The 15,043-nt window shown below is 39.9% G+C and overlaps 1 protein-coding gene across 1 annotated transcript in view; it reads right to left on the bottom strand.

The window, feature by feature from the left end:
* Nucleotides 1-15,043, bottom strand: part of myo6a (myosin VIa) — a 164,701-nt gene that overhangs the window by 100,672 nt on the left and 48,986 nt on the right. Inside the window, 2 exon segments of the mRNA XM_038726232.1 lie at nt 64-208; nt 8,233-8,413. Coding sequence (XP_038582160.1) covers nt 64-208; nt 8,233-8,413 — 326 coding nt within the window.

The following is a 15,043-nucleotide window of genomic DNA, read 5'->3' as shown; positions in this document are numbered from 1 at the left end:
ATGTGTTTGTGTGTTATCGGTGAATGCGCTACATGTGTGTGTCAGCAAAGGCGGGCCTCTTACTTGATGACTGTTCCTTTGGCGCCCCCTGCTGTCGTGAGCATGACCCTGGTGGTGAGGCTGACTCTCAGGTCCTCCTCCTCCAGGCCCAGCAGCTCGGCGCAGTACTCCAGCGTCTGGCTCGACTGGTTCTTGATAGCGCAGCCACCTGGAAGACGAGCAGAGAGGCAAACATCAGCTCCACACGTCGTCAGGCGCGGTAAGACGAAAGGGAAGGTTGGAGCAAGCAAGAGCCTGTGGGTTCACACACTGAAGCTAAATGCTAATGTTGCTGCCGGTGGGCTGGGTGAGAAAATCAAACATCCCCATGTTTGAATACATTACGTCAATATAAACTTGGAGAGGTTTATTATACTCATGCTGGATAAGCACAGAGTACTAGTCATGAAATTAAATTACCTTTTGTTTCAGTACAGGATTGCTGGGTAATGTAGGAGATAACTAACCAAAGAAGCAGTAGAGAAATTAGCTTTTTATTGGAATTCAATCACGCAATCTCAAACTATTTATCGTATATATATCAATATTACAAAGACAATACCTAGTCTTATATCATAAACCTGACTTTATTTGGATGAGCACGTAATGCCAGGTTCCAAGTGAAGGCTGAAAGCTACAGTTTTTAGCTTTTTGTACAGTGACAGCTTTGAACTTGAATATAAAAATCCTTTAATGTCATAAACTACACAGTAACCTATGTGTTTCCCACCAAGCCGGCCTGTGATTGCTTTAAAACAAAAGTTAGAGGAAAGGCCAAAGATCAACGATCAGACAATCCACACTTAGGACACATTTGGTGTAAAATAGAAGCAGTGTGAAACGGTTAGTTATACCTTTAAGTAACTTAAATGATACCAAACATAATCCAAATGTCCCAAAAGTAGTGAATTCTTCTCTAAATAGTTACTTTTACCTACCAACATTTTGAAAATAAGAAACCATTAATTGGATCAAAAGATTCTTTTGCCGTCCCTAAACAAAACTTCAGATCAAAATCAGTGCGTTCATGTTTAATGAACAAGGGCCGTCGTCTTGTGTCGTCCGTGGCTTCAAACCAGCTCCCAAACGTCTCATCACATCAGTTTGACTTGACAGAATGAGGAAAGATCTGAACATCATCCATTTACATTAACTTTCTGATTAATAGCGGTGAGGTGGGGTGGGGGTGGATGGGTGAAAGAGACGCTGCGGACATTTACGAACGAAGTACAGCAGCATAAAGTCATTGATTATTTGAATCTCCCGACGCTCCGACAGGATCGGTCAGGATGAGCTGACAGCAGCTTCTCTGATCGGGAAAGTTATTGATTAAAGCACAAACGCACAGCCTGTAGAAATCTATTTACCCATGATTCATCAGGGGAGCTACCGTTTTGTTAAGAGGCGCACAGCTCCCTGTAGTTTGCACCTTGCTTACAGTTTCAGCCGTCGGATTCCCGCAACAGGAAACAACGTTACTGTCCTGGCGTCTCTTTCTAATGTTGTGTTGTGTGTGTAAAAGCTCTCGCGGAGATCCTTCCGTTTCGTTCAAATACAAGATTTATCTGGCCAAAAAGATAGGTGGTTGACCTTCAATAGAACCTATGAACTCAAAAAATCTTATAATACGGTCACTAATCGTTTCCTCTCTCAAACAGAGGAACTTCCCAAGCTGTCACCCAGCCCCTCATTATATCTGTGAAATGAGTCAACTAATGTCGGTAAAAATGATTACCTTAACTGTTATTTCCAAAGTTTCTTAAATCAAAATCCATAATCTAAATCTCTTGATCTCAAAATTTTAACAGAAATACTACAAATTCAAGTCACCTTGTTTTACTATAAATTTGTGACTTAATCGGAATAAACTTATTACGTGGAGAGACAGTTTCAGCCATGTCCAGCTGCCTTTGGATAACTATGACCTGGAAGACATATTCCCGGTAGTTTCCTCCCACATCATAAACAGAGAAGTCTAAACTCTGATGTGTTTCTGATGGAGCGGTGACCTGGTCAGGTCGTCTCTCTCTCTCTCTGATCAAACTTCTGGCAACGTGCCAAAGGATTAGAGGTGTGTGTGTGTAAAATATGAATGAAGTCATCTTTTACTGGTGACACATTGACAACTCAGCCGACGTGCGCCCTACTGCTGAAGGCGAGGCCAACGCGCGGCGCTCATCACGTCTGCAGCAAGAGGGAGCGTTAACACCCACGAGCTGCGAACCGTGCAGGTACGAACAAAGCCCAGAAGAGAGTCGAGAGGAAGGAGGAAGTTTAAATCTTCATGCGGAAGGTTGTCATGTCGTCTTGAAGGCCGCAGCAGCTGATGAATGAATTTATAAGAGTTGGCATCGCAGATTGGATCAGGATGTGAAATCTAATTAAACCCGCAATCATTAGCTTGCTGATAATGTTCTTGGTAACTAATGATTATTTTCCATATTGATTAAAAGAATATGGCTGGTGTGTAATTCTGTGGCTCTCCGCCTTTAAGCCCATTGGTTCCTACTGAGACTTTAAGAGCATCTCCAAATTTCCGTGAAGGGATAATCAAAGTTTACGTTGAAGATGAAGTTTGATAAATTGAAAAGTACTTGATTTGAAAAATTGGGAGGGAAAGTCAATTAATTAATTAAATTGCTTTAATTGTTGGAGCAACAATGACCCAAAACCAAAGTAGAATCACATCAACATTGGCTTAAACTACCTGCCCATATGAAGTCATAAACACGATAGGAAGTTAATGAAAACACCTCAGAGTATTAGAGATACGTCCCTGATCAATGCCAACAATCAATAGCTCCTGAAAGCTAAGCTAATATTAAATCAATGTCTGGACTAAATGAAGCCGCCGTGGAAGGAAATGCTCCGAGATCACTTTAGAGAAAAGCCAAGGACTCAGACCTAATTCCTAGTTAATTAAGCTTCATTATCTGAAGCCTCTCCTGAGAGATTTCTCTTTACTTTGAATGTCAGCGCTGTCCGCCGAACGCCAAATGTCCGGTGATTTATAGGAAGACACCGACGATTCTGACAATGAGCGAGTACGTTCACATCAGTTTGACCTGCAGCCGATACCGTTTGCGGAGTACAATTTTCATAATCTATACAAAGCTTCAATACACTGAACGCACGCGCAGATGAATCTGCTGGTGGATCCGTTCATAATGTTTGCAAAATAACAGAGTTTGGCAATAAAACAATAATGATAATTATCATAATACAATTTTCCTCAATAACAATAAAACAAATATATCGCTAATAAATGTTTGATTTAATCCATTAGAATTACAAAAACTTAATTTTACTATTAATATATTTATTTTGTTGAGCAGACTGAAAAAAGATTTTATCATAATCGTTTTAAAAGTTCTACCTCAGGTTTGTGAAGTGATCCGCTTTTTGTCACGTTCTGACCATAAAGAAACAGAATTAACCTTCTGGTTTTTCTTTAACTTTCACTCAGGAGCTAAAATCAGCCTTCAAAGTAAACCATGCTGAATAAAACTGGCCCACAGTTGAACCCAATTGCTGACCAGTGGGATACGGTATGTTATTTTAAGGCCTGGAGAGACTGATTGGTGTGTGGATTCTCTTGCTTGCTATATTATTTAAAAAAAAAAAAAAAAAAACACCTTGCTATATTATCGCTGCAGATGGTCAAGTTGACATTTAACAGCACTCAGGTCGCCAAATGTCCCAGTGCTCACAGTAAAGGAACCTGGCAATCTGCCAACTGGGCTTTTAGAGTGTTTTAGCTGTACTTATAAATGAATATCAGTAAAATGTCACTGGTAAGGACTTCTTCCGGGAATTAAAATAAATCCAAATCTAAAAATGAAAGTCTCGAGGAGCAGGGAGACCAGAACGTTCAAAGAACGACGTGGCTGTGATAAAACAATCCTAATACCAGACAGATACAGATCACGGATACTAAAACCTCTGTTTGAACTAGAAGATGAATTTGAAGGCTTCCCTGACCTCTGACTAAATACATGTCCAATCACTTAAAATCAGTTAACCCCCAGACATCCCATCACAAAGCCCCAACATACCAGGAGCTGAAACCAGAGAAGCTGGTCCTGAGACTCTCTGCAGTAACAAGTCCCCGACAGCCTCAGGACAGCAACACCAACTCAAGCAGACCAAACCAAATCAAATATCAGCCAGCAGAAAGAAAAATATATTGAATACTGGAAAGAAACGCAAAGTAAATCACAATGTTATCTGACCCTAAACAGAGAATTCACACTGGGAAACTACCTGAGCACAATAAAATGCCCTAAACTAAGAAAAATGTTGACAACATCCAGACTGAGTGAACACAGCCTGGCCACAGACAGAGCTGGCTACCACAAGAGGAGAGACACTGAGGACCAGTAGAGACAGAGCTGCTCTTTCTAACCTCATGCCCCAAATATAAAACACTAAGACAAAAACACTTCAAACATTTCCCAAATATACCCCGAATTCGAATTCATGTCAGACACACAGAAACTCCCCTATTTACTGGGAGAAATGCCCAAATGTCAAATAATTGCAGCAAAATATGTCTCCTCATGCCATGAAGTGAGGACAACCAGTGGAAACTCAGAATAGACTCATAAATATAATAATTATACTGAAAAGTTTTCAAGTTATTACTTTCATTGTCTGTTATTTAAGTAATTTTTCCTTTTAATTAATTTTTTTTAAATCTCACATGATACAGATTTTTTTTATATTTTGTTTGTCTATTAATATACACAAACACACACACACATATGTTTACTGTTTTGATTTATTTTATTTTTTAACACACACACACACACACACACACACACACACTTTTACTGTTTTATTTACTTTATTTTTAATATATATTTTTTTACGTTTTTTTACGTTTAGTGATTAATGATCTGTATAAAATGAATTGCTCTTTTGTAAATTATTTGTAGCTTTGGCAATATTGTTGTTTTACATTCATGCCAATAAAGCTAGATTGAATTGAAAAATACAATAAAACCCTATATGTGAAATAAGTAATTTACATCTCCAGTGGTCCAGATGTTTCTAGATCTTCCCCTTGTTATATTTTCTCTCTGTGTTCAACGTTTAGGGCTGTCTGGATCTCCATCTTTTCTTTCTGATCACGTCTTCTACTGTGCACTGATTGATTCTCTGCCACAGGTCAGTAAGTCTGATGAGTCCAGCCGTCAGATCTGTAATATTCTAGGATGGCGGGCATTATTTTCTGGTTGTAAGCCAGTAAGTAAAGTTTATTTAATATAGCACCTCTCACAGATCAAGGTCATAAGAAATAAGAACATGTATACAGTATAGAAACATTAATTAATACGTCAATTTTAAGGATTATTTTCTTTTTTTTACTTTCCAGCTTTTTACTTATATTGTTTCTATTTATTTAGCACCTCAATCAGCGACATGAGCAACTGCAACAACAACAGATCAATAAAGTATTTGCTGAAACATAGACATCATTATAAAAACAGTAAAAACAACAATCAAACACAAACAGACCATCGCACACATTAGACGGCACGAGGCGAGACGAAGAAATGAAAGAGTCTCCAGCTGCTTTTTAAAAAGGCGTCAACAGAGACGGCAGAAGGTAAGTCTAAAGGAAGCGCGCTCCACATAGTCGGAGGTTCGATCACCTTTTGTTTTCACTCGAGCGTGAGGAACTACTGGTGGAGCAGGTCCGAGATGGACCCAGGTGCCTGAACATGCAGAACCTTAAAGTGAATCCTTGTCTTTGTCTCAGCTCTGTATGACAGAACTTGTCTTGACACTGGACTTAAACAGGGCTCATCTTTGTTTGTCTGAACTAGAACTAAGAAAAGCTCTTCTTGGCCCCGCCCAGGACAGAATAAATCTCCCTCGATCCAAACTGCAAGCTGTAAGTGAAGCCGGTCTGAAAAACTGGATGATTACCTCGTCTGACTGAACACGAGCCATGATAGCCACCCGCTGCGAGAAACAGTCTATTTAATAGGCGCCCCGCTGCGCTTCCTCTACTTCCCTGCGGAGGGAGAAAACGACGGGGAGGAACCGAGAGCTGAGGAACTTGACTGCTGAAGTTCAAAAGGATCAGTTGATTTTCATGGAAACTGCGCCTCCCCGGAGGGTTTAGCGTGTGAAAAACGAGGCGTGAGATGAGGTGGGGCATCTGAGCCAACCGTGCAGCAATACGACACGTGAAATGTAGATAATATAACGCTTGAAATTACTATGAATAATTATGTAATTAATTAATTTCCCTTTCAGTGAAAAGAAAAATAATTAAAGGGATGTTGCCGACACCAACGCCACATATTCCAAAACCATTTATCTTCGACCACAGTGAGACTGAACTGAGAAGAAGGCTGAATATTACAGTGATCAATCAAAGTGCAGAGTCTTGAAGGATGAGATCAAAATGGCATCTGCCTCCTGGGAACCAAACTGGTGACGTTTAGCAGTCAGAAGCACGCGAGATGGATGGTTTCAGATACGGCGCGAATGCAATCGCAGATCCGCCGCAGGCTGAAGTCTGAAAACTCATCAGTTAGATGATAAACTATCCTCCCCCTCTCATACATGTGGCCTCAGAGTTCAATGCAGAAGGTAAACGCGGCGGTGGAGGAAGTATTCACATCCTTTACTAGAGTAAAAGTACTAATGCTTCACTTTAAAAATACTCAAGTCACAAGAAAAAGTCCTGCAAGTATTACCAACAAAATGTACTTAAAGTATCAAAAGGTAAGTCCATTTTTTTTTATTACCCAAGCATGAATGTTTAAGCAGCATTTTATTCTTGCAGAGTTCAAGCTCTTTTATCTGGTTTGGTGATGTTTCCCCTGAGATACAGGGGCGGCTGTGGCTCAGGAGGTAGAGCGGGTTGGCCGTTAATCGGAAGTTCAATCCCTGGCTCCCCCTGGTCGGAGTGTCCTTGGGCGAGATACTGAACCCCGAATTGCCCCGATTCCAGTCACAGTGGATTAAGCTAAATGTGAAGCTCTCGCTTTGTAATTTTACCTTTGCAGCTGTTGGAACTAGAACAAATAAACAAATTAAAGCTAATTATGAGTATCGCCTTAAACCTTTAAACTCTCACATTTTGGGGACATTTCCCGTCGCTGGTACACGCCACTTCCACACAGTCATTAAAATAGTTGCATGAATGTGATGACGGACACGTCGCAGTACATTAGCGAGTCACGTCTTCCCTTCTAACGATGTTACTGTGAAAACTCACAGGTGGCACCAGAGAAGCAGCGAAGCAGGTTAACAGGATACTAATGATACCAATAGCTCTTTTCCATTACAGGTAGCGGCTGTAGATGATCCTGCCTCTTTAAGGCGCCCCCTCTCAAAGCCCACTGTCTTGTGATTGGCCAGGACCTGAAGCATGTTATCAGGCTGCACAGCGGCACAGGCAGCAAATGACCATATATGGAGCCGTTGGTAGAAAACAGAGCGTTTAATTTAACCTTGAGAAGCGAATCCCCTTTTAAAGCTCATTTTTATGACATTTGATTCACCCTGGCCGACAGACCGCAGGCCGGCCAGAGTAAACTAAACTAAAGTCACATGGACTCGTAAAGTGTCATCCTGCCAGCTTAGGGTCCGATTCCAGTCACAGTGGATTAAGCTAAATGTGAAGCTCTCGCTTTGCCGCAATTTTACCTTTGCGGCTGTTGTAACTAGAACAAATAAACAAATTAAAGCTAATTACGAGTATCGCCTTAAACCTTTAAACTCTCACATTTTGGGGACATTTCCCGTCGCTGGTACACGCCACTTCCACACAGTCATTAAAATAGTTGCATGAATGTGATGACGGACACGTCGCAGTACATTAGCGAGTCACGTCTTCCCTTCTAACGATGCCTTTGAGGTTCTGCGTCCTTGCCAGAATGTGCAGTTTGCATGTTGTTAAGTTACCTGAATGTCACATTTTTGCCTTCACAACATATGACATCTGTGCTTTGTTATTTCCTGTATTTGTTTAGCTCAGCTCTCTAATGTCTCAGTTAAGGTCTTGTTTTGATACTAATCTAATTAACACAGGCACAACAAAGTGATTAGCCTCCGTGGGATTAACTCGAGTTCAGCTTTGTACCGTGTGGTTCCTGAATGCTGAACACTTTGGGTTCCACTGAGAAGCATTTCTTGAAACACCCACACAGGAACTTGTACACTGCAGCTCACCCGATGTGCTTCCAGCCTCCTCGAAGTCGATGTTGCCCAGGTGCAGCACGCCGGCCACCACCCTGAACAGGTCCAGCTTCTCCGTGTCGTCCAGGCCGATCTTCTTCATCGCCACAGACATCCTGTTGAAGTCGCCGTGGTCGTCCAGCAGCGGGTCCTTCAGAGGGCCCGACTTCGTGTGCTGAGAAACAAGACGGAGTGCAGACAGTTACCGAAGGCTGACTAACTAATAATCTACACACCAGCTTACTTCACATCCCTTTAACCCCATTTGACATTTCAATTTACTGTCATCTTTTATCCTTCATTTCTTCAGCTTCTCCAATTTCCTTTCTCCCTCCAGACCATTCACCTTTATTACTTCCTTCTTTAGCTTTATACCTGCCTCTCTACCTGTTCTCGTCTTTGTGTGCTTCCTTGCTGTGGCGGTCGGGTCAATAAAAATGTGGTTTTGTTAAAAGCACACATTTTAAAAACCTGACTGACATTAACCTTCAAATCATCCTTGAGAATCATTTTATTTTTTTAGTAAGTTGCCTGATGAACGATCTTTGACTGTAATTTGTTTTTCTGCAGTAACCCAGAACTACAAATTTTGGGCACATGTAGCTCTCTTTTTTTCCTTGAATAAACTCTAAAAAGCAGAGCGAGCAGAGCGCATCAAATATCTCAATCTGCAGCAGAGAGAAGGCGAAGATAGTGAAGCAGGAAACACTCAGACGCACACCTGAAAAACTCCCTCCAGAATGTCACAGTGTGATGAAACCCGCGGGCTGAACTAGAAGCCAACCAACTCTGCGTCCTCTTGTGATAGAATTATGTAGAAAATTAATTCTCCTTAGTTTGGTTCAACTATTTATTCAGGTTCTCACTGGATTTTTTATGTAGCTTTTTCACTGAGGCTCATGAAGTTGGATAAAGTAACCAGCCGTCGCTGCAAAACAAAGCTCTGATGAATCTTTGTTGTTGCTGGGAAATTAAGTAGCTCTAAACAGCCACGTTGGACGATACAGATTATATTTATATTTCCACATCGGGAGCAGCTTTAACAAAGTTTCTCCTTCTCCATGCCCATCAAAATGCTGATAAGCTGCACTAAAGACACCTGCCCTCTGTCTGGCAAAATGTGTGTTTGTTATTTAGGGGTGGGAGCGTGAATCAAAGCAAGAAGAGTCAACAAAGAGCAAGGATTTATGGGTAAGTGAGGACAGCAAGCAGCGTTTTATACCTTTAACAGAGTCTGGACTGGTGCTCATAATCAGAAAAGGTGAATTATGTCAAAGTGCTGAAAGAACATTCGGCGGCTTTCTGGTTGACTTGTTGACATGCTTTGTTTGTGTTTCTGTGTTTCGCTCTGTTGGACACTTTACTGCATCGTTACCTCGGCCAAGGAGGTGATGTTTCTGTTTGTTTGTCTGTTAGCAGGATATCTCACAAGGCTGTTAAAAGTTTTGCATGACTGCTCCAGTTTAAAGTTTCTTCAACCTGCATAAATCCTTACAGCTTAAGAGCTTGTTCTGACGTCTTTCTGCCCCCTAGTGGCCAGAAATGTTGCGATGTAGCTTTAAAATAGCAAGAGACTGACATTTTTGCTCCTTAAGAAATACCGCCCTACAAGGGTATTTTAACTTCATTACCGTCTGTCACAATGTATATTTTGATGTAAACTCTGACTCACAGCTGCTGATTACTTTTTGTAAAGGAGAGTATTCAGGATTATTCCGTTAGCTGGATTTTATGTGTGTGGGCAAAAAGATTTTTTAAAAAAACAATCCTTACAAATTAGAAACAACTGCCTTCTGCACACTGTGGTGTTGTGAAAGCATTGATCTAGTGAGGCTGCAGGTCAATAATGCAAACTTACTAATAAACTGCACTTTAGACAAATAAACACTACATCTTGTGACGAGACAATAAAATGTACACATCCATACATCCGGAGACTTTTTCAATTTGTAATTAACAGTTTGTTTTCTGCTGCGCTTTTGAAACTGGGACGACACAAACGGTTTGGGAAAGCGTATATATATATATATATATGCACACGCCGCTGCACTGTGACATTCTGTGATACATGAAAGCAATAATATGAGATTTGCATTTGATTAAAAAAAAGCTCTATATTTTCTATACAGCAGAGGAAAGAAGGAAACCATATAAAAGCACATTCCAGAGGTGAAAGAAAGTTAAATCAGCATGCATTAGCCTCCCCAGACGCTCAAGAGGAGATGTGAACCCAGCGACCCCAACATTCACATCAATATCAAGATGTAACAGAGGAGGAACAACACATCACCTTGTCATCCTGTGTGATATGAGACGGAGCAGTGAGGAGACATACAGTACATCATTTATCAGTGATTACAGCAAAGAGCACCTGCGACTACACCTGGCCTGAACCAAATCTGCCAAATAATCCTTATGTGCGTTTGTTTTGATTCACCTGAAGCACCAGGCGGGAGGGATAAAGACTCCACCTTGTTTCCTGCATGGGAACGTCCAGCATTCACATATTTGTTCTCCCGAAGTTTAATCTCCTCGTTTCTTACCTGAATTTGAGGCTACTTTAAAGTGAATGCAGGATTTTTATTGGCTATTCTCTGAGCTGCCCCTGGTGCCTGCTCTTCCCCTCCTGGTGAGAGTTGAGTTAAGGCACAAAGCTGAGGATTGTTTGCAGACGTTTGCCCCCGCTGAGTCTCTGCAGACTTGTTTTGTGAAGCAGTGAAATAAAGCAAAAGGATTTCACAAAACCAAACTTTTTCTGAGGCCATTTCCCCAGACAAAGCCCTTCCTCATATCCAACTGTTTTGTGTGCTTCCTCGGTATAAACAAGACTCCCATTCAAACGCCATCAGGTAGCTGCGTTGCACAGCCCTGCAGCTATTACAACAAAGGATGTGGGATCAATTTGGGGGCCGCTGTCCTGCAGTCTGTTTTTGCTTCTTTCTAAATGCCTCCACAGATATCACACGTCGCGCTCGCTTAATGAATTAAGAAAACAGAGCTTTGCCCCAACATTGTCTTCAGAATAAATTCAAGACATTTTCTTGGTAAGAAAACAAAAAAACAAACGTCTTATCCGTTTGTCGTTTGGAAACTGACCGACGGTGCTTATATAATTTAAATTACATTTATAAATGTTTTGACAGATACAAGGAAACCTAAGACAGATTGACCTTTGAACAAATCCTGCAGGATGCTCTCGGTTTATTCATCTCTGCAGGTTCCTACGAGAGGTTGCTTTATCTAAAATAAATCTCTTTAGAAAGGAGGACCGGTAGATTAGGGGTAAGTGTAATAGAAATAATCAGGTGGATGGGTTTTATAGACTGTAAAGCAACTGATTATAGCTGTTGAGACCATTAAACAGATGCTGAAATTAAGACCTCATATTTTCACATTTAAAGCTGAGACTGCCTTTTAAGATCTTATATTTATGCCCATAATGCAGGTATGATGTAGACTGGTTGGTATTTCATTTATCTGAAGTTTCTGAAAAAGAAAGTAAGGAGAATAAAAGACTCCCAGGCGGGTATACGGTATATATCCACACTACACTCAAAGATAACTGGCCTGTGGAGAGGCCACTAGACACATCTCATACTCCCATTTCAATCTCCTGAACCATCAGGGTGAAGTCTGCTCCTGAAACTTTATACTTACGACCTCAATTATAAAAGCATATGTCTGCTTCTTGGTTTGAAGAGTGAGTTTAATTTCAGAGCCATGATATAAACGTGTTTAAGCCCAGTGAGAGGCTGCAGCACATTTCTCAAAATTACTGCTGTAGGTGAAGCTGTTCATGAAAAATGCAACACGTGAAAAATTCATGAAAAATGCAACACAACATTTCCATAGTGCACGATTTGAGGGAAATGTCCAACATAATAATGGATTTAAAGGGGCCAACTGTGACCAAAACCCACACGTGTAGACCTGTATAGTAAGAGAAGACAATTAAACAAATGTTTTACGCTACGTTATGTCTGAAATTGTGTGGATGACAAATTAAACAAGACAAATGTTTGTTTCTTTAGGAGGTTACATTACAGATGTTATGTTAGGGGATGTTATGTTACAACATCAATGATTCTCAAACTTGGGGGCGGGGGCATGGATGTTGTATGAATATGGTTCCTGTGGCGGCATAAACCAAAAAAAAAAAAGGCGGGGGGGAGGTTCTGATTAGGGCTGGACAACTAACAATAATTATCGCAATACATTTTTTTTTTCAATAACAATATAACAAATGCTTTTATTCACTTGAATCATACATGAATTAGGACTTAATATTTTATTAAGATGTTAGTTTTGTTGAGTAACTTCATTTTACTTGTGCACATTTGTTGACAAAGATTTTATCACACTTGTTTAGAATTTTCTGCCTCAGATTAGTGAAGTGATCCGCTGTCTGGCCTCGAGTGTCTGACCATAAAGATCAACTTCCACTCAGGAGCAAAAATCAGCCTCTAAACTCAAAAGAAATAACGATTTGATACTTATCGTGATGATTATCGACATCGAAAGATATGAAACTTTTTATCGTGATAAAATTTTTGGTCGTATCGTCCAGCCCTAGGCTTTTGATGTAAGCAAAGCTATTTTGCTTTAAATCACCCGTGTTGTTAACGATCGATGAAAATAAAAAATTCTGGGTTCTAAAGTGGCAGAAAAAGTTCGAGAACCACTGTCTTACAATACTTTACGTTACCATCTTTACAGTGCAGGTAAACCATTTAAGAAAAATACTTTATTTGGTGTTGCGCTGCCTTACAATACTTTGAGTTAAGAATATTCATTTCTGTCGTGCGTTTTGTTTTTACACTGCACATCTTCTTGTATGTTAGTCCGCTTAAGTTAAACATAATCTCCCCTCTTGTGAAGTGATTGATTTCATTTGTGTAACTATTGTGATGACAAATCAAGTAAGTGTTAAAGGAGTTATAGAAACGTGTAACGTAACACTACAGTACTACTTATTTGTGTTGTAGTCAAGGCAGTCAAGACCAAGACCGGTTCCCCGCATTACACGACGCACAATAAAATGTGGGACGAGATCATACGTACTTCTCAGATTGATCTGAAAGATGCACATTCTCTAGTTCTCCTTAAAGTTCACCATTGTCTATGTCTTTGTTTATTTATTTTGTTTTAATAAAGAAAATGTGCAGTTTGGTACACAAGAGGACTCTCTGCCGTTACAGCCAGCACTTCTTTTTTTCTTTTTGCAACTTATGTGGAAACATATTGAACAGGTATGAATCAGCGTGAAAGAATTTGAACATTTTAATTATTATACATTATTTAAGATTTGAACAAATGCAAAGACTTACAGAATGAATCCTTATGAAAAACTTTATTATGAATCTACAGGATTGGATTTATGAGTCTCAGTAGAATTTATCTACAGCAGGGAGCGACGAGCACCAATCTCTTGTCCATGTTCCTCTTAATGACTAAAATAATTAATAACGCTGAACTGCGGGGAACGCCATATACAGCCAACAGTAATGGAATACTTGTTCATAATTAATCAAAGGCTGAAGGCAAAGGAAGCAGCTCGTTTCACATGATGAGGTTTTCTTATTAATGCGGCGCATTAGATGTCTTTGTGCTGCACTGAGGCTCTCAGCCAGGCTGCTAATTAAAATGTTTGCCATTTGAATATAAGCATCTGAACAACTTATTCTGAACATTATGAGATTATATAAGCAGAGCTGGTTTGCATCCAGGAATTCCAGGATAGAAAACTCAACAACACTTATGAAATATCTTTAACGTGGCTGTAGTCCAACAAGCCTGAATAATTACACGCATATATTCAAACGCAGCTCTGCTTTGCCGTCTGGTTTTTCCACCTCAGTTGTTTGAGGACAAGTTTTCTTGTTTGCCAAAAAATTGCAGCAAATCAAATCAACGTGTGAACAAGTTATAATTAAAACAAACTGTAAAACAGAGTCCTTCACCACCAGAGTTATGCGCTCCAGCGTGAAAACAGAAATGGGAATGTTCCACCTTAAAGTAAAAATATTTAGAGACTGACTTTCTTGTGCCGGACGTCTCGCTCACTTTCTAGAAAACTGTCATTTTCATTTTCTTCATCCGTGACGTGATCTTTTTTTTTATTAGGAGGTGCAATAATTTGTTTTATTTAAATCAACTAAACGTCTCCTAATCTGTCTGAAAAGCTCAAATTAGCCTCGTTATTAATTTCTTGTTTTAAAGGAGACCTATTATGCTGCATTTCTATATTGTTGTTCTGTTACCAGCATGTTTAACCAGAAGTTTAATTTTTCTGACGCAACCGAAAAAACACTTTCTTGGCGACATATTGAACAACTTCAAAAGACGGCCATGTCGTTCTGCGCTGAGCGGTGCAGAGAGACGTAGCGCAGCGGTTTCCAGGAGCATGGGGCTACGCGGAAATGACGACCTATGGAAAATATAATTTTATAAATATGGAGAAAAAAACTTTTGAAACCGGAACAAAGGGAAATGTGAAAGGGAAAATTTTTTTTGTAAACATTTGTTAAGGCAGAAAATTGTGTCCTCTTACATTTTCTCTTTTATGTATGATCTTTTAATATTATTATTATTACTACTATTATATATATATATATATATATATATATATATATATATATATATATATATATATATATATAAAAATAAATAACTAGGGTTCAGGTCAGAGCTGCGAGATTGTTTTGGTGTTTTCCTACAACATAGAAACCTAGACTGTGTAAATGATGATGCATCCCTGGGCGGCAGGTCTCTGGACCAGCTATATATGTGTTTTAGTACTTAATTC

This window comes from Micropterus salmoides, unplaced genomic scaffold, assembly GCF_014851395.1.
Source record: "Micropterus salmoides isolate LMB-PRFRI ecotype aquatic unplaced genomic scaffold, ASM1485139v1 Ms_hic_scaffold_18, whole genome shotgun sequence".
Classification (NCBI taxonomy): Eukaryota; Metazoa; Chordata; class Actinopteri; order Centrarchiformes; family Centrarchidae; genus Micropterus; species Micropterus salmoides.
The sequence above is the reverse complement of the archived record's forward strand: the minus strand, read 5'-3'. Positions and strand labels throughout refer to the sequence as shown.